Below are 20,482 nucleotides of genomic sequence, written 5' to 3'. Positions count from 1 at the left end.
CCCTTGTGCCGTCAGAGACCCCCACACAGCTCCCCAACCTGTAAGACTTGCATCTGTTCAGATTATAGTCCAGGTCGGAAGAACAAAAGAAGCCCCCTGAACTAAACGATGGTGATCTGTCCACCACGTCAGAGAGTGTCGTATAATCGGTTTTAAAGATATTAATTGAGATATCTTTGTGTAATCCCTGCACCACTGGTTCAGCATACAGAGCTGAAGAGGTCGCATGTGAAAACGAGCAAAGGGGATAGCGTCCGATGCAGCAGTCATAAGACCTAGAATTTCCATGCATAAGGCTACCGAAGGGAATGATTGTGACTGAAGGTTTCGACAAGCTGATATCAATTTTAGACGTCTCTTGTCTGTCAAAGATATAGTCATGGACACTGAATCTATCTGGAAACCCAAAAAGGTTACCCTTGTCTGAGGAATCAATGAACTTTTAGTAAATTGTTCCTCCAACCATGATCTTGAAGAAACAACCCAAGTCGATTCGAATGAGATTCTGCTAAATGTGAAGGCTGAGCAAGTACCAAGATAACGTCCAAATAAGGAAATACCACAATACCCTGTTCTCTGATTACAGACAGAAGGGCACCGAGAACCTTAGTAAAAATTCTTGGAGCTGTTGCTAGGCCAAACGGCAGAGCCACAAACTGGTAATGCTTGTCTAGGAATGAGAATCTCAGAAACGGATAGTGATCTGGATGAATCGGAATATGCAGATATGCATCCTGTAAATCTATTGTAGACATATAATGCCCTTGCTGAACAAAAGGCAGGATAGTCCTTACAGTTACCATTTTGAATGTTGGTATCCTTACATAAGGATTCAATATTTTTAGATCCAGAACTGGTCTGAAGGAATTCTCCTTCTTTGGTACAATGAAGAGATTTGAATAACACCCCAGTCCCTGTTCCAGAACTGGAACTGGCAAAATTACTCCAGTCAACTCTAGATCTGAAACACAATTCAGAAATGCTTGAGCCTTCGCTGGGTTTACTGGGACACGGGAAAGAAAAAATCTCTTTGCAGGAGGCCTTATCTTGAAGCCAATTCTGTACCCTTCTGAAACAATGTTCTGAATCCAAGGAATATGAACGGAATTGATCCAAATTTCTTTGAAAAAACTTAATCTGCCCCCTACCAGCTGAGCTGGAATGAGGGCCGCACCTTCATGTGGACTTAGGAGCTGGTTTTGATTTTCTAAAAGGCTTGGATTTATTCCAGACTGGAGATGGTTTCCAAACTGGTACCACTCCTGAGGATGAAGGATCAGGTTTTTGTTCCTTGTTGTGACAAAAGGAACGAAAACGATTATTACCCTGGAAAGAAAGGGAAAGCAGAGTAGACTTAGAAGACATATCAGCATTCCAAGTTTTAAGCCATAAAGCTCTTCTAGCTAAAATAGCTAGAGACATATACCTGACATCAACTCTAATGATATCAAAGATGGCATCACAAATAAAATTATTAGCATGTTGAAAAAATGCTATGAGAATTATGATCTGTTACTTGTTGCGCTAAAGCTTCTAACCAAAAGATGAAGCTGCAGCAACATCCGCTAAAGATATAGCAGGTCTAAGAAGATTACCTGAACACAAGTAAGCTTTTCTTAGAAAGGATTCAATTTTCCTATCTAAAGGATCCTTAAAGGAAGTACCATCTGCCGTAGAGTATTACGCTTTAACAAGAGTAGAGACAGCCCCATCAACTTTAGGGATTTTGTCCCAAAACTCTAATCTGTCAGATGGCACAGGATATAATTGCTTAAAACGTTTAGAAGGAGTAAATGAATTACCCAAATTATTCCATTCCCTGGAAATTACTTCAGAAATAGCACTAGGGACAGGAAAAAACTTCTGGAATAACTACAGGAGATTTAAAAACCTTATCTAAACGTTTAGATTTAGTATCAAGAGGACCAGAATCCTCAATTTCTAATGCAATTAGGACTTCTTTAAGTAAAGAACGAATAAATTCCATTTTAAATAAATATGAAGATTTATCAGCATCAACCTCTGAGACAGAATCCTCTGAACAAGAAGAACCATTATCAGAATCAGAATGATGATGTTCATTTAAAAATTCATCTGAAAAATGAGAAGTTTTAAAAGACTTTTTACGTTTACTAGAAGGAGGAATAACAGACATAGCCTTCTTAATGGATTTAGAAACAAAATCTCTTATGTTATCAGGAACACTCTGAGTATTAGATGTTGACAGAACAGCAACAGGTAATGTAACAGTACTAAAGGAAATATTATCTGCATTAACAAGTTTGTCATGACAAAACAGTACAAACAACAGCTGGAGGAATAGATACCATAAGTTTATGCCAGTGAACAAGCTTCTAGCAACCAGAAGCAATAAAAAATGAGACTTAAATAATGTGGAGACAATAGTGACGCACATATTTTTTTAGCGCCAAAAATGACGCCCACATTATTTGGCGCCTAAATGCTTTTGGCGCCAAAAATGACGCCACATCCGGAACGCCGACACTTTTGGTGCAAAAGAACGTCAAAAATGACGCAACTTCCGGCAACAAGTATGACGCCGGAAATAACAAAGAAAAATTTTTGCGCCAAGAAAGTCCGCGCCAAGAATGACGCAATAAAATGAAGCATTTTCAGCCCCCGCGAGCCTAACAGCCCACAGGGAAAAAGTCAAATTTTTAAGGTAAGAAAAAAAATGATTTATTCATATGCATTATCCCAAATATGAAACTGACTGTCTGAAATAAGGAATGTTGAAAATCCTGAGTCAAGGCAAATAAATGTTTGAATACATATATTTAGAACTTTATAAAAAAGTGCCCAACCATAGCTTAGAGTGTCACAGAAAATAAGATTTACTTACCCCAGGACACTCATCTACATGTTGTAGAAAGCCAAACCAGTACTGAAACGAAAATCAGCAGAGGTAATGGTATATAAATAAGAGTATATTGTCGATCTGAAAAGGGAGGTAAGAGATGAATCTCTACGACCGATAACAGAGAACCTATGAAATAGACCCCGTAGAAGGAGATCATTGAATTCAAATAGGCAATACTCTCCTCACATCCCTCTGACATTCACTGCACGCTGAGAGGAAAACCGGGCTCCAACCTGCTGCGGAGCGCATATCAACGTAGAATCTAGCACAAACTTACTTCACCACCTCCATAGGAGGCAAAGTTTGTAAAACTGATTTGTGGGTGTGGTGAGGGGTGTATTTATAGGCATTTTGAGGTTTGGGAAACTTTGCCCCTCCTGGTAGGAATGTATATCCCATACGTCACTAGCTCATGGACTCTTGCTAATTACATGAAAGAAACGAACCCTGTGTGCTGAAGCATTTTTCTTAACAGGGTCTCTAATTTCTTAAACGATGAACTATCCATCCACCTTAGGGACAGATCCCCATAACTCTAGTTGAGCATCTGGAACCGGGAACATTTTTTAAAGGAAGAGTAAGGAGAGAAAGACGATCCCAGTCTCTCCCATTCATTCTTGATAATATTCGCCATCTTTACGGGAACCGGGAAGGTCTGGGGCACTACCCTGTCCTCATAAACTTCATCCAGCTTAGGAATAGAAGGTTCCTCCGGTAGTTTTGGTTCTGGAACCTCTAAAGTCTCTAACACCTCTTAACAAAAAGCGTAAGTTCTCCATCCTAAACCTAAAGTCTGGTTCCTCCGCAGCAGGAGGCCTAGAGGCCGCAGAATCCGACCGAGAGAGAGAGGCCTCCGAAGTATCGGAATCCTCCGCATCAGCGGATAAACTAGACTCAGAAACATCCAACGGAGTAGATGACCCCTGGGAAGGATAGAAATGTTTAACCTTTCGATTGTGCTTGGCTGGGCAAGGTAAAGCACTAATGACCGCAGAAACCGCCGTTTGCAACTGCTCAGCAAAATCCCGTAGGAGGATTAGATTAGAAGTAAACTGGAGAGCTGCATGTGTAATCGGAGATGAATGTAGGGAACGCAACTCGCAGGATGGAGACCCCTTTAAGAAGTGGACGGTACAGTTTATTTCTTTATAGATATCACTATTTTATTGAGGCATTAGATTTAGTTAATGAGGGAGTAACCTCTAACAGACCCAGGCCCACAGAGAAACCTTGTAAACGTCTCCTACAACCGACGGTCAGTAAAGGAAGAGAAAGAGGCCACACCTGGTCACATAGTACCATGCAGGACCTCCCCCGCAGCCAGGAAAAAAGCGCACCAACAAAACCGGCTGTGAGTAATCAAGGAAGAAAAACCTGACTGTTGCAAATTGCCAGAGCCACATCTCACACATGTCGCAGCAAAACACATAAAACACATTATGAATATATCCCCCCCTGTTCAATAATAACTTGCCGGAGATATTAACCCCTGATGCTATACAGATAAAGGAGCCACACTGTGACCCTGTCTTCTTGCGTTATCATTATAGATATAAAAATGAAACAATCTTACCAGAATCAACGCCGTGGAACAGGAACACGGCCTCTCAAGTTTGACAGTGTGTAGCAGCGCTCCTGACATGGACTTGAGTGAAGAAAGCAGACAGTGAAACTCGTCAACACTGATTGCTTAAGGAGATGGTTTCGCAGAAGGACTCTCTCTGCATCTCCGGACTCTAACTTTCATCCAGGCTCTCACTGAGAGACTGACAGGGCTACTTAAAACTCCAGTCCCATTCCGGAGAGCACTACCCTCCATAAGAGACTACTCCGAAATCTTCTGACACTTCTCTACCATCCTCCTGTGATGAAAGGCAAAGAATGACTGGAGAATGAGGGGAGTGGGGGAGGTATTTAAGCCTTTGGCTGGGCTGTCTTTGCCTACTCCTGGTGGCTAGGTTCTGTATTTCCCACAAGTAATGAATGAAGCTGTGGACTCTCCTCGTATAAGATGGAAATAGTTCTACACACAACAGGGACTTTAACAAGCAGCAAATACAGGGACCTTTGTATCACACTTCCCCAGCAGCAAGTTCCACCAAAATAAGCCTCTAACTCTTCCTACTGGGTAATATCTGTCTGTGCTACTTAGCATGGGAACAAGATCTAATAAAGAAGTATTTTTATATTCATGCTGATACGCTGCACACTACTTTTCATTATACATTGAAGGAAAATTATTTCAAATTAAACACGTAGTTCTATATTACATAATTTATTTCACATGAAATTCATGGCAGATAAATATAAAAACAAGTGTATATTCATGTATGGCCGGATATATTTGGAGTATTTCTGAAGTAAAAACTATTAAAAATCACGAACAACTAATAATTACAAACACAGAAACAGTCATCCTGGGGATGTTATAAAATTGAATCTTTTTTTTGATGACTTTATTGGTTCCATCTGCAGTCCTATCTGTGTTTCTACATACGAGCAAATAAAGGATCTTTTTAAAGATCTTTTATAAAAATGACACTAGATAAACTAACTTACTAAGGAAAGAGTCTTAAAACAGCACAAATTTTATAGAGAATGTTTATTTGCTTATATATTTGTATACTAGCTGTTATCAGTGTCATGAACTAATTATATACTTGATATAAGTTTTTTTTTTTTTAAGAAAGACAATTTTAAAATCACTCAAAAGGGAGTAAGTGAAGATAAAAACCATTAAAAAAGCATATCTTTCTATATAATTATTAGTAAAAAAACAAAACAAAAACAAACAGATGATAGATACTTACTTTCTCTAATGTTATCCCAAGTCCACTGATCATTCTTAAAGAACGGGTGCTGTTTTATTTCTTCTATTCCGTTCCTCCCGAGTCGCACCTCCCTGTACATAGCAAGACAATCAAATGTTACATCTGGAAAACCAAAGCAGCCTGTCCCGTTTACAAAAATCACTGTCTTATACTATACATATGACTGCAGAGCATGCTCAGCACGCCAGAACCAGCAATGCACACATTATCCACCGGCTCAATTCAATGGGCTTCAATCCACCTCCACTGGTCTTGCAATGTGCGTTTAATATTTCACAGTATACAGAGGCTCTTAAAATGCCACGTGTGGAGTGGAACAGTTTCTCATCATGATTCTGCATGCAGAGGAAGTTCAGAAATCACCAGCCAAGCCATATGCCAAAGATACATATGGGGACTTGGCATTGCTGACACACATTAACCCTCTCAGCAACAGAGGCTCAAACAAGGATGGAAGGGGTAAAGCGTGCGAGTTTCCCTATTTACTTTTAGTCAATAACCACTTGCGGTGCCTCCCCAGGAATTAACCGATTACTGACTACAGCTTAGAAGTCTATGAGTGTTGAAGCAAGTGGAGCATAAATATTTACTTTGGCTCTGTTGAGAATCAAAAAAGAGCACAAGAACAGACCTGCTAGTTATCTGTGCGCTTGTGCACAGCCTCCCGTCTCCAGCTCAAAGAGGAATTTACTGCACTAAGCAATACAGTAAACCCTCATATGAAATCTCTTTTTGTTCTCAAATGCTCTAAGTGTTTCTCATAAGGAGAAAAAAAAAATAATGAAGAGAACTATTGATCCAGAAAAATGCAGGTACAAATATTCAGAAATAAGATTTGTGAGATCCTTTCAGTTTTGTTTACACCATATGGTTTCAAATGACAAATTCAGGGTTTAATAATGCATTTCCAAAACTAATTTAACACTATATGATTGTTTTTTTTAGATTAGAGTTTACCAAAGATCATAGCAATTAGCCCTATTTTATTTCTAGCAAATGAGTCACAGTACAGCAGTATTTAGCAAATAAAAAATTAATGAATATAGAAGAATAACAGCACATGCAATGACTTGTTTGTTTTTTCACCTACCGAGTTTGTTTGTTTTTTAATTCAAAAAGTTTATAAGACTTTCAGATTGTAATAAGAAATGTTTAATTGTGCTTAGTAAACAAACTTTGCAATATACTTTCAATATTTATTTCGCCACATCTGAAGACTCACGTTCTGTTTGGCTGCCCCATATAAACAAAGTGATGAGTAAAGTGAAATCCGTGGGCAATGAAGTTACAGTTATAACGTAAAAAATATATACTTTAATTTGAGGTTTAATGACAACGACAATATTTTGGAGCCATCTGTCAAAACTCAGATCAGGTGGAAAAATACAGGTCATAGTGAGCATATTATTATCTGAAGTTTGACAACTGGATTTCCCCCCCCCCCCCCCACTAAACAAGGCATTAATATTAATCTGTTCTTTTAATATTCAGGCTCTGCTGATATGTTAATAGGAAGACTGCTGACCCTATTAATAAAATATAAAGGAAAGGCTTTCCAAACAGCTTCTCACCGTGTCTAACAATGGGTGGTTAAAGGGATTGTAAACACCTTGATATTTGTATATATAAAATGTTTAGTTGTGTATAATGAAATAACTTTGTAGTATATGTTCATTATTTATTTTGCCCCTTTTCGTGTAATTTAGCTCTAAAAACGTAGCAAATTCTAATTCCCAGAACTTAACCCCTTGCGACGTAGATCTTTTTCATGTAGTACATAGACCATTGTACCGCATTATGCAGATCTACGTCGTACCTTCAGAAAGCTTAAGCAATTTCGGTTGTCACGATCAGTTCTCAGTTACCATATTAAGCCAGATTGCCTGATCGTTAGACGGTGACACTTCTTGTGTCACTGTCTGTAACAATCCTCCGTGTGAGCGGGTAGGGTTGCCGACAGGACCGGTAAAGTTCTGATAAAACTCTCCTCTATCCCTCATCCGAACCAAACTAATGCATGAACTGCCTGACTCAATGCTGCAACTACAACTGATGTGACAAGCTACCGCCAACCTTATGTCTCTGCACACTAAACCTGTAGACTGTGAGGTCTCCGGAGCAGAGCCCTCTTCCTCCTGTACTAGATTTGTACTAGATTTATTTAGTTTTGTTGTTTTGTATGTTATCACAAATCCTTGTCATTTTATAACCCATCACTGTACCTAGCGCTACAGAATTTAGCGGCGCTATACAAATAAATGATAATGATAATAAAAAATGAAAATATTAAAAATAGAAATAAAGAAGCAATCGGTGAAACTATGTGTGTGTTAGAATCTGATTGTAAACCAATGATCGTTTAAAAATCAGTCCTACCAACTTTAGTTTCTAATTTATGCTGTATAGTTGTTACGCAAATGTATACTAATACGCATAGCCGGTATTTGTTTTCTCAGAAGAAAGCTCAGGTAGGGATCAGGTAGCAAGGTGTCAGGTGGGAGGGTAATCCCTATACAACTGCAAAAATTAACCTTACAAGCTCACTGATTAACTACCAGGAATTTCAGAAGCTTGGTGCGCAGCTGCAATTGGCAGCCTTTGACCTGCCAAAAACCAATAGCAAAGCCATGCATGTCTGCTATTTTTGAACAAAGGGGACCACAGAGAAGCTTTTACAACCATTTGTCTTATGACTGCAGTAGTTGCATGTAAATAAATTTAGTGAAAAACTCAAAGTTTGCAAAAAAGTTTTTTTTTTTTTTTTTTTTTTAAATGATCATATTTGGTATCAAATATACAAAAATGGGCATATATCAAATTTATGGGTAAATAAAAAAACAAAACAAAGGCTCTATTTGTGTTTAAACAGAGTGAAATATCCGATAGAGAAGAGGTTAAACTGCACCCTGCTGACTTCTAAGGGTTAGCCCTGCTATTTATCTGTCCCTAATTGGTTTCATCATATAACAGCTGCAAACAATGCACTCTATACTAACATAATAACAGGGGTTAGCTCCTCCAAATAAGGCAAATCATAGGTGGAGTTTTGCTGTTGATAAATCATTGCATTAAAGGGACAGAATACACCAATTTTCATATAACTGCATGTAATAGACACTACTATAAAGAATAATATGCATAGATACTGATATAAAAATCCAGTATAAAACCGTTTAAAGACTTACTTAGAAGCTCCCAGTTTAGCTCTATTGGAAATGTTACCTGGAACATTCACTGCAAGTGGTTCTATAGCAAAAACAGCAGACACTCCCCCTCCCCTGCATATGAAGAGACTCTTTACACAAACAGAAGCAAGCTGGAGTCAGTATACATCAGTATTCTCCTAAAACATTGGGCTTGGTAAGGAGTCTGAAAATCAGCAAAACTATTCATTCTTAAAAAAAAAAAAAAAAAAAAAAAAAAAAAAAAACACAAAAAAACTGTATAGGCTATATAAATGGATCATCTACAAAACATTTATGCAAAGAAAAATCTAGTGTATAATGTCCCTTTAAAAAGGATGTTCATTTGTTTTAAAGATACTAAGACTTGGCTGATATGTTATTCTATAGCAGCACAAGAGATATGTCTTGTAATTACAAGGTGGTTACTGTCACTTTAAACACTGATAAACACTGATACTTTAGAACAGGGGTGCCCACACTTTTTGTGTTGGGATCTACTTTTTAAATGACCAGTGAGATCTACCCACTAAAAATGGGCTGGCTCCTTAGCTTACATTCCTGCTTTTTCAAATAAAGATACCAAGAGAATGAAGAAAATGTGAAAATATGAGTAAATAAGAAAGTTGTTTAAAATTGCATGTTCTATATCTGAATCATGAAAAATAATAAACAATGCGTTTCATACCCCTTTTTAGCAACACATGGGTGTGCAAAAGCATAAAGATACAACGGATTAATCCTGACGACAAAAGTAGCACTGACTTTAATTTGGGTTAACCAGAGCAACTCCTTGTGCTTACTTACTGCCACTGACCCCCTTTACTTTGCGCCACGGACTTGGCCTGATATGACCCAGTGAGGCTTACACAAATAAATTTCAATTGCGCGCCATGCAATACGTTCATTTGCCAGACGTCAATCAGACTTGTTCCTTTAGCACAGCACAGAAGCCTCCACATTTACTTTTTCTCTTTTAATCTATTGACACTTACCCTCCTAACTATACTATACCGCCATATCCATTGGGAGAGTTTAATGACCTGCCCCATTCACACACTGGTAGATAAAGCGGTATCCCATGCAACCATACTCTACTCACGCCCCAGTGTTGAGATTGCGTAACTTGATCACATTGGCCGCGATCTACTGGTGGATCCTGATCTACCTATTGGGCACCACTGCTCTAGAAGCTCATTTATAAGTAACCCTAACTGCCTCAGCAGAAGAGATAAGGCAAAAGGCTTTTAAACCTAATGATACCTATGTTACAGCATGGTGGCATCCATTAGTTTAGAGAGAATACATTCCTTTACTATTTAAACTAATATAATTAAAACAGATGCATATTATTTACAGGGCAATCTTTGCTTTCAATACACTATTATTTCTAGCATTTATTTAGTGTTTAAAGGGATATGAAACTAAAACATTTTCTTTTGTGATTCAGACAGAGCATAACATTTAAAAAAAAGTTTCCATATTACTTCTATTATCAAATTTGCTTCGTTGCCATTATATTCTGTGCTGAAGAGACACCTACGTAGGTATCTGGACCACTATGTGGCAAGAAATAGTGCTCTTGCAAATGGATAACGTTCTTGCAAAACTGCTGCCATATAGTGCTCCAGAAATGGGCTGGCTCCTAAGCATACATCCCTGCTTTTTAACAAAAGATATAAAGAGAAGAAAAATGTATCATAGAAGTAAATTAAAAAGTTGTTATAAATTGCATGCTCTATCTGAATCAAGAAAGAAACATTTAGGGTTTCACATCCCTTTAATGTCAGTTTAAAGGGCACTGCTGCTGGTGTTTATTGTTAGGAAGATATATTTAGTTTGTAATATTTGAACTTGGGCCTGGCTACAGGAATCCAAAGAATCCTTTCAAGGAAGTTGTAACATACATTAACCCTTTGGCTGGCAACCAACAGGTTAACAACTGCATGACAACTGTAGTTATAAAAACAAGTTTATTTGCATATTTAAAACAATATAAAAGTGTAAAAAAAAAAATGCTCTAATATATAATACAATTTACTGCTAAGATTTTTTTAATGAGACATAAGTAACCATTTTAAATTACAATCTCATACTGTACAGGGACGATAAAGTTAAAAATTTAAACATTCATAATTCAGATGAACATGCAATTTTAAACATCTTTTCAGTTTAATTTTTAAAATAAAATGTTTTTTATTCTCTTGCTATCCTTTATTAAAGAGTAGATCTAGGTAGACTGATAGACTTAGAAGTTTGCATGCGTCTTTAACAATCTATGGCCGTAATGTTTGCAACTATGTATAACATTGCTATAAATACTATTGCAAACACTGCTGCCAAATGGCTAAAGACACATGCACACTCCTGAGTTTATCTAGGATTACTCTTTAACAAAGGATATCAAGAGAACTAAGCACATTTGATTAAATAAGAAGATAAAATCGAGGGGAGGAGAGTTCACGGCTTCATTCATTACTGTTGGGAATTAAGAACCTGGCCACCAGGAGGACGCAAAGACACCCCAGCCAAAGGCTTAAATACCTCCCCCCACTTCCCTCATCCCCCAGTCATTCTGCCAAGGGAACCAGGAACAGTAGGAGAAATATCAGGGTGTAAATGGTGCCAGAAGAGAATTAAATTTATGTCCGCCGTGTGAGATACGGGTGGGAGCTGTGGACTCCCCTCCCCTTGATGGAAATGAAATTATCAGGTAAGCATAATTTATGTTTTCCATCTAAAGGGGAGGAGAGTCTACGGCTTCGTTCATTACTGTTGGGAACATATACCCAAGCTCTAGAAGACACTGAATGAAAACAGGCGGGAAAAAAGGTGGACCCTAACGTCTGCAAAACGTTTCTCCCAAAAGCAGCTTCCGCAGAAGCAAAAACATCAAACTTGTAAAACTTTGTAAAAGTGTGTAAGGAGGACCAGGTAGCCGCCTTACAAATCTGCTCCATAGAGGCCTCATTCTTGAAGGCCCAACACAAAGCCACAGTTCTAGTTGAATGAGCCGTGATCCTCTGAGGAGGCTTATGTCCCGCTGTCTCATAATCCAAGCGAATCATACTCCTCAACCAAAAAGACAAAGAAGTAGCAGAGGCCCTTTGCCCCTTACGCTTCCCAGAATACACCACAAACAGAGATGTAGACTGTCTGAAATGCTTGGTAGCCTGAAGATAAAACTTCAAGGCACGAACCACATCCATGTTATGAAGTAACCTCTCCTTTGAAGAAGAAGGGTTAGGACACAAAGAAGGTACAATTATTTCCTGATTGATGTTACGATTAGCCACCACCTTGGGGAGAAACCCCAACCCAGTGCGCAGTACAGCCTTATCTGCATGAAATACCAGATAAGGAGAGTCACATTGCAAGGCAGCTAGCTCGGATACTCTGCGTGCCGATGCAATAACCAATAGGAAGAGAACCTTCCATGACAGAACCTTAATGTCAATGGAATGCATAGGTTCAAACGGAACCCCCTGCAAAACCTTAAGGACTAAGTTTAAGCTCCAAGGCGGAGCCGACTGCCTAATCAGACAGGTCTGATTCTAGACAAAGCCTGAACAAAAGATTGGATGTCAGGGAGCTCAGCGAGTCTCCTATGCAACAAGACTGATAATGTCGAAATCTGTCCCTTTATGGAACTAGAGGCAAGATCCTTCTCCAAGTCATCCTGGAGAAAGGACAGAATCCTGGATACCTTCACCTTATGCCAAGGATATCCATGCTTCTCACACCAGGACAAGTAAGTCCTCCACACCTTATGGTAGATGTGACGAGTGACTGGCTTCCTTGCCTGAATTAGAGTATCAATCACACTTTCAGAAAAGCCTCTCTTGGCTAAGACTAGGCGTTCAATCTCCGGCACTCCTCTGCCATCCTCCTGTGACGAATGGCAAAGAATGACTGGGGGATGAACGAAGTGGGGGAGGTATTTAAAGTGAAGGTAAAGTTTTTCAAATCAAAATTGATATGTATTTTCCTTTTCCAACGTACAACGTAGTCACTATGTTTATTTTTTCAATAATCTTATATTTGACCGTATTTGCCTACCTTGATTTTTCTAATTATTGTGATCCTAACTCCTCCCATCCAGCATTTCCGTGTTTGCTATACATTGATGTATAGAGCGGTCACACCCGCTCTATACGCTTGAACTACGCTTGTGCACATCGAGCCTCTAATTACCGCGCATGCGCCCAAAAATTATCTCTCGCTATTGCGCATGCGTTAATCACGGTCATAGAACTCCTCAGCGCATGCCTCCAAAATCTGCAACATAGTATTGAATGAGTTGCGAGACTCATTCAATACTATGGGCCCGATCCGATATGCAGAGTCGCCTGCAAATGCTGGCGACGCTGAATTTTGCGCTGGTTTGGTATCCTATATAGCGTAACCTAGAAGTTACGCTCGTATATTTCTGCCGTCTCCCGTAGTTTTTTGGGCCATAGGCAGGTATACCAAACTAGCGCAGTTTGGTATCCAATATACAGCGTAAGGACTTACGTGGCGAAAATGGAGAAATCTTACTCCATTTTCACCTCGCCACAAAAAGCAGCCGTAGTAAGCCTTACGCTGTCTATTGGAGCCCCGTAACTCCCTAAACTACCTGCAAAATAAACCTAACACCTAACGCATGCGCAATGTCTATCTAGCTGTCAACTACGATTCCCCGCCGCAATCCCTAATAAAGTTATTAACCCTTAAACCGCCACTCCCGGACACCGCCACCACCTACATTAACTACCCCCTAATGTGATCCCCCTACACCGTCGCCAACTATATTAAACTACCCCCTAAAGTGAGCCCCTTACATTGCCACCATCTACCTTACCTACCCCCTAAAGTGAGCCCCTTACACCGCCGCCATCTACCTTACCTCCCCCTAAAGTGAGCCCCTACCCCGCCGCCATATATTTTAAAATTATTAACCCCTAATTTAATCCCCCTACCCCGCCGCCAGCTATATTAAATTATTTAACCCCTAAAATACTAAACTATCCCTACCAATAAACCTAAGTCTAACCCTACAAATAGCCCTGAAAAGGGCTTTTTGCGTGGCATTACCCCAAAGTAAACAGCTCTATTGCCAGCCCTCAAAAGGGCTTTTTGTGGGGCATGCCCCAAAGAAAAGTGCTCTTTTACCAGCCCTTAAAAGGGCTTTTGGCGGGGCTTTGTCACAAAGTAATCAGCTCTTTTGCCTATAATCTAAATCCCCCCCACACCGCCGCCACCTATAATAAATGTATTAACCCCTAATCTAATCCCCCTACACCGCCGCAACCTATATTAAACACATTAACCCCTAATCTAATCCCCCTACACCGCCGCCAGCTATATTAACCCTAATTATATTCGGGTTAATATAGTTAATATTGTTATTATATTATATATATATATTAAGTATAATAACCCTATCTAACTCTAACATCCCTAACTAAACTCTTATTAACATAAATCTAATATTAATATTATTAATTAAAATATTCCTATTTAAATCTAAATACTTACCTATAAAATAAACCCTAAGATAGCTACAATGTAATTAATAATTACATTGTAGCTATTTTAGGGTTTATATTTATGTTACAAGTAACTTGGTATTTATTTTAACTAGGTACAATAGCTATTAAATAGTTAATAACTATTTAATAGCTACCTAGTTAAAATAAGTACCAATTTACCTGTAAAATAAATCCTAACCTAAGTTACAAATACACCTACACTATCAATTAATTAAATAAACTACAAATATCTAAACTAAAATACAATTAAATAATCTAAACTAAATTACAAAAAAAAACCCCACTAAATTACAAAAAATAAAAAAAAGATTACAAGATTTTTAAGCTAATTACACCTATTCTAAGCCCCCTAATAAAATAATAAAGCCCCCCAAAATAAAAAAAATTCCCTACCCTATTTTAAATTAAAAAAGTTAGCTCTTTTACCTTACCAGCCCTTAAAAGGGCCTTTTGCGGGGCATGCCCCAAAGAAAACTGCTCTTTTGCCTGAAAAAAAAAAAAAACAATACCACCCCCCAACATTACGACCCACCACCCACATACCCCTAATCTAACCCAAACCCCCCTTAAATAAACCTAACACTACCCCCCTGAAGATCTCCCTACCTTGTATTCACCCAGCCGGGCAGAACTCCTCATCCGATCCGGGCGATGTCTTCAATCAAGCTTACCTGAAGAATTTATGCTTACCTGATGTACCTGATGTATCGAGTCCACGGATTCATCCATACTTGTGGGATATTCTCCTTCCTAACAGGAAGTGGCAAAGAGAGCACCCACAGCAGAGCTGTCTATATAGCTCCTCCCTTAGCTCCACCCCCCCCCCAGTCATTCGACCGAAGGCTAGGAAGAAAAAGGAGAAACTATTGGGTGCAGAGGTGACTGAAATTTTTCAAATAAAAATATACTACCTGTCTTAAACAGACAGGGCGGGCCATGGACTCGATACATCACAAGAGAAAGAAATTTATCAGGTAAGCATAAATTCTGTTTTCTCTTGTAAGATGTATCGAGTCCACGGATTCATCCATACTTGTGGGATACCAATACCAAATTTTTAGGACACGGATGAAGGGAGGGACAAGACAGGTACCTTAAACAGAAGGCACCTCTGCTTTTAGAACCTCTCCCCCAAAAATAGCCTCCGAAGAAGCAAAAGTATCAAACTTGTAAAATTTGGAAAAAGTATGAAGCGAAGACCAAGTCGCCGCCTTACAAATCTGTTCAACAAAAGCCTCATTTTTAAAAGCCCATGTGGAAGCCACTGCTCTAGTAGAATGAGCAGTAATTCTTTCAGGAGGCTGCTGGCCAGCAGTCTCATAAGCCAAACGGATGATGCTTTTCAGCCAAAAAGAAAGAGAGGTAGCCGTAGCCTTTTGACCTCTCTGCTTACCAGAATAGACAACAAACAATGAAGATGTTTGACGGAAATCTTTGGTTGCTTGTAAGTAGAACTTTAAAGCACGAACCACATCAAGATTGTGCAACAGACGTTCCTTCTTTGAAGAAGGATTAGGACACAGCGACGGAACAACAATTTCCTGATTGATATTCCTATTAGAAACAACCTTAGGAAGGAATCCAGGTTTGGTACGTAAAACCACCTTATCTGCATGGAAAACAAGATAAGGTGAGTCACACTGTAAAGCAGATAACTCAGAAACTCTTCGAGCCGAAGAGATAGCTACTAAAAACAGAACTTTTCAAGATAGAAGCTTAATATCTATGGAATGCATAGGTTCAAACGGAACGCCTTGAAGAACTTAGAACTAAGAACTAAGTTTAGGCTCCATGGCAGAGCAACAGGTTTGAATACAGGCTTGATTCTGACTAAAGCCTGACTAAACGCTTGAACGTCTGGGACATCTGCCAGACGTTTGTGTAAAAGAATAGACAATGCAGAAATCTGTCCTTTTAAGGAGCTATCTGATAATCCCTTCTCCAATCCTTCTTGGAGAAAAGACAATATTCTAGGAATCCTAATCTTACTCCATGAGTAACCCTTGGATTCACACCAATAAAAATATTTGCGCCAAATCTTATGATAGATTTTCCTGGTGACAGGCTTTCTAGCTTGAATCAGGGTATCAATGACCGACTCAGAGAAACCACGCTTTGATAAAATCAGGCGTTCAATCTCCAAGCAGTCAGATGCAGAGACATTAGATTTGGATGCTTGAAAGGACCTTGGATTAGAAGGTCCTGCCTCATTGGCAGAGACCACGGTGGAACCGATGACATGTCCACTAGGTCTGCATACCAAGTCCTGCGTGGCCACGCAGGTGCTATCAGAATCACCGAAGCTCTCTCCAGCATAATTATGGCAACCAGAGGTGGGAGGAGAGGAAACGGTGGAAATACATAGGCCAGATTGAAGGACCAGGGCACTGCTAGAGCATCTATCAGTACCGCCTGGGGATCCCGGGACCTGGACCCGTAACGAGGAAGTTTGGCGTTCTGCCGGGACGCCATCAGATCCAATTCTGGTGTGCCCCATAGCTGAGTCAGCTCAGCTCCCACTCCCCCGGATGAAAAATCTGACGACTTAGGAAATCCGCCTCCAAGTTCTCTACCCCTGGGATATAGATTGCTGAGAGATGGCAAGAGTGATCCTCCGCCCATCGGATTATTTTGGTTACCTCCATCATCGCTAGAGAACTCCGTGTTCCTCCTTGATGATTGATATAAGCTACAGTCGTGATGTTGTCCGCCTGAAATCTGATGAATTTGGCCACAGCTAGCTGAGGCCGTGCCTGAAGCGCATTGAATATCGCTCTCAGTTCTAGAATGTTTATCGGGAGGAGAGTTTCCTCCCGAGACCATAAGCCCTGTGCTTTCTGGGAGTTCCAGACTGCACCCCAGCCTAGCAGGCTGGCATCTGTCGTTACTATGAGCCACTCTGGCCTGCGGAAACACATTCCCTGAGACAGGTGGTCCTGAGACAACCACCAGAGAAGTGAGTCTCTGGTCTCCTGGTCCAGATGCAGTTGAGGAGATAAATCTGCATAATCCCCATTCCACTGTTTGAGCATGCATAGTTGCAGTGGTCTGAGGTGTAGGCGGGCAAATGGAACTATGTCCATTGCCGCTACCATGAGTCCGATTACCTCCATACACTGAGCCACTGATGGCCGCGGAATGGAATAAAGAGCTCGGCAAGTGGTTAAGAGTTTTGTCACCACACTCACTTTACCCTTCCTAGCAGTTAAGCAGGCAAAGAGAATGACTGGGGGGTGGAGCTAAGGGAGGAGCTATATAGACCGCTCTGCTGTGGGTGCTCTCTTTGCCACTTCCTGTTAGGAAGGAGAATATCCCACAAGTATGGATGAATCCGTGGACTCGATACATCTTACAAGAGAAATATGTGTAATTACATGTGTATAATATGTGTAATTACATGTGTATAATATGTATGTGTATAATATGTGTAATTACATGTGTATAATATGTGTAATTATATGTGTAATTACAAGGTGCTTGCTGCTGTCCCTTTAAAGGTGAAAAGCAAAAAAAAGTACACGAGATAATACATCTAATACAGATTATTCTTCTAGGTGCCACTCATGATGAGGTTTTGTACAAGAGGAGACCTAGACGTATTCGTATGGAATAGTGACCTTGCTACTTCTATCAGAACAATGCCAGATGTCAGACACTGGGGATCAGAAATCCCCAAGGCAGAACATGCTGTGGTCAGCGATTTCTTCACAGAAAATGCAGCCTGTCTGCAGCAAGAACAAGACACATGCAGGTACTGTTAGCGCTTTTGCTTTGCAGTGCTGCTCAACATTAGGCTGTTCTCTTCAAACAGCGCTGTGTTTTGGCTGCACTGTGCAAGTTTTCCTTAAAGGGGCATAAAACCCAACATTATCCTTTCATGAATCAGATTGAGCATGTAATTTTAAACAACTTTCTAATTTACTTCTATTATCAAATTTTGTTTGGTTGAAAAGCAGGGACATGAGCTCAGGAGAGTGCACGTGTCTGGGACAATAAATGGCAGAAGTTGTGCAAGAATGCTATCCATTTGCAAGAGCACTAGATGGCGGCACTATTTCCTGCCATGTAGTGCTCCAGACATGTGCACGCTACCAATATAGGTATACCTTCAACAAAGAATACCACGAGAACTAAGCAAATTTGATAATACACTTAAATTGGAAGCTTTTTTAAATCGTATGTTCTGTGTGACCAATGCACTTTTTTATTTCTAAATTTTTACCTTATAATTATGGATCAAGTGAAATTTTAAAAAGTTAAAGACTCCCACTCCTTCAGCAAATATTTGCAATGCAGTTTTCAAAAGCTGCAAAAAGTCCAATTAATAAACACATTGTAAATGAGTGCATGCTTTAGTGTAACTGCTTAATTTAAAATTTCATTTCATTTGAAAATGACCTGCAGAAAAAATTTCACAAAAATAAAAAACTCATCACAGAAAGTGAATAAAGTTCTGCCTCTTGGTCAGATATTTGGAGGCAAAAAGAAAATTTACTGATGGCTATTCCAGTGGGATCAATTTATTAATTTTTTTAAAGAATTGGCTTGACCAGAGCTTGTTTTAAATAAAACTAAACACTTACAAAATGGAAGTGAATGAAGGTCAATAATCAGCTAGAAGTCTAAACAAGTAAAGGGGAACAAAATGCCCTTTAATACAGTCCTATGAAGAGAGCAAGACTGGTACATCTAAACTACCATAAAACACTTCTTGATTGACTAAAATGCCAAAACAGATATGTAAAACTGTACCCTGGTACCAATTTAGCATATAGCTAGTATTAATCTGTATTTAAAGATATTCTTCATTACAAATTCATCTTGAACTCCTACTACTCTGCCCTTAATCTCCACAAGCAACACTACTTCTCTACTTTCTCTTTTTTTAATATTAGGAGAAAGTAGTCTGTTACGTTTTATTGTGGCTCACCGGCATCAATAGGGTGTCAGCGTTGTACACTATTTAGGAAACAATACTGAGAGGGATATCCACTGACTCATAATCAGAGGAAACAGAATTTATGTTTACCTGATAAATTACTTTCTCCAACGGTGTGTCCGGTCCACGGCGTCATCCTTACTTGTGGGATATTCTCTTCCCCAACAGGAAATGGCAAAGAGCCCAGCAAAGCTGGTCACATGATCCCTCCTAGGCTCCGCCTACCCCAGTCATTCGACCGACGTTAAGGAGGAATATTTGCATAGGAGAAACCATATGATACCGTGGTGACTGTAGTTAAAGAAAATAAATTATCAGACCTGATTAAAAAACCAGGGCGGGCCGTGGACCGGACACACCGTTGGAGAAAGTAATTTATCAGGTAAACATAAATTCTGTTTTCTCCAACATAGGTGTGTCCGGTCCACGGCGTCATCCTTACTTGTGGGAACCAATACCAAAGCTTTAGGACACGGATGATGGGAGGGAGCAAATCAGGTCACCTAGATGGAAGGCACCACGGCTTGCAAAACCTTTCTCCCAAAAATAGCCTCAGAAGAAGCAAAAGTATCAAACTTGTAAAATTTGGTAAAAGTGTGCAGTGAAGACCAAGTCGCTGCCCTACATATCTGATCAACAGAAGCCTCGTTCTTGAAGGCCCATGTGGAAGCCACAGCCCTAGTGGAATGAGCTGTGATTCTTTCGGGAGGCTGCCGTCCGGCAGTCTCGTAAGCCAATCTGATGATGCTTTTAATCCAAAAAGAGAGAGAGGTAGAAGTTGCTTTTTGACCTCTCCTTTTACCGGAATAAACAACAAACAAGGAAGATGTTTGTCTAAAATCCTTTGTAGCATCTAAATAGAATTTTAGAGCGCGAACAACATCCAAATTGTGCAACAAACGTTCCTTCTTCGAAACTGGTTTCGGACACAGAGAAGGTACGATAATCTCCTGGTTAATGTTTTTGTTAGAAACAACTTTTGGAAGAAAACCAGGTTTAGTGCGTAAAACCACCTTATCTGCATGGAACACCAGATAAGGAGGAGAACACTGCAGAGCAGATAATTCTGAAACTCTTCTAGCAGAAGAAATTGCAACCAAAAACAAAACTTTCCA

General features: G+C 39.7%; 1 protein-coding gene across 3 annotated transcripts in view; it reads right to left on the bottom strand.

Annotated features, from left to right (window-relative positions):
- The window catches only part of ROCK2 (Rho associated coiled-coil containing protein kinase 2), a 653,542-nt gene that overhangs the window by 230,286 nt on the left and 402,774 nt on the right, over positions 1 to 20,482 (bottom strand). For all 3 annotated transcript variants that reach the window (XM_053709676.1, XM_053709677.1, XM_053709678.1), the window contains exon 8: positions 5,692 to 5,783. In XM_053709676.1, coding sequence (XP_053565651.1) covers positions 5,692 to 5,783 — 92 coding nt within the window. The remainder of the gene's footprint in view (positions 1 to 5,691; positions 5,784 to 20,482) is intronic.

The sequence above is a fragment of the Bombina bombina genome, chromosome 4, assembly GCF_027579735.1.
Source record: "Bombina bombina isolate aBomBom1 chromosome 4, aBomBom1.pri, whole genome shotgun sequence".
Taxonomy (NCBI): domain Eukaryota; kingdom Metazoa; phylum Chordata; class Amphibia; order Anura; family Bombinatoridae; genus Bombina; species Bombina bombina.
This window is presented reverse-complemented; position numbering and strand designations above follow the sequence as displayed.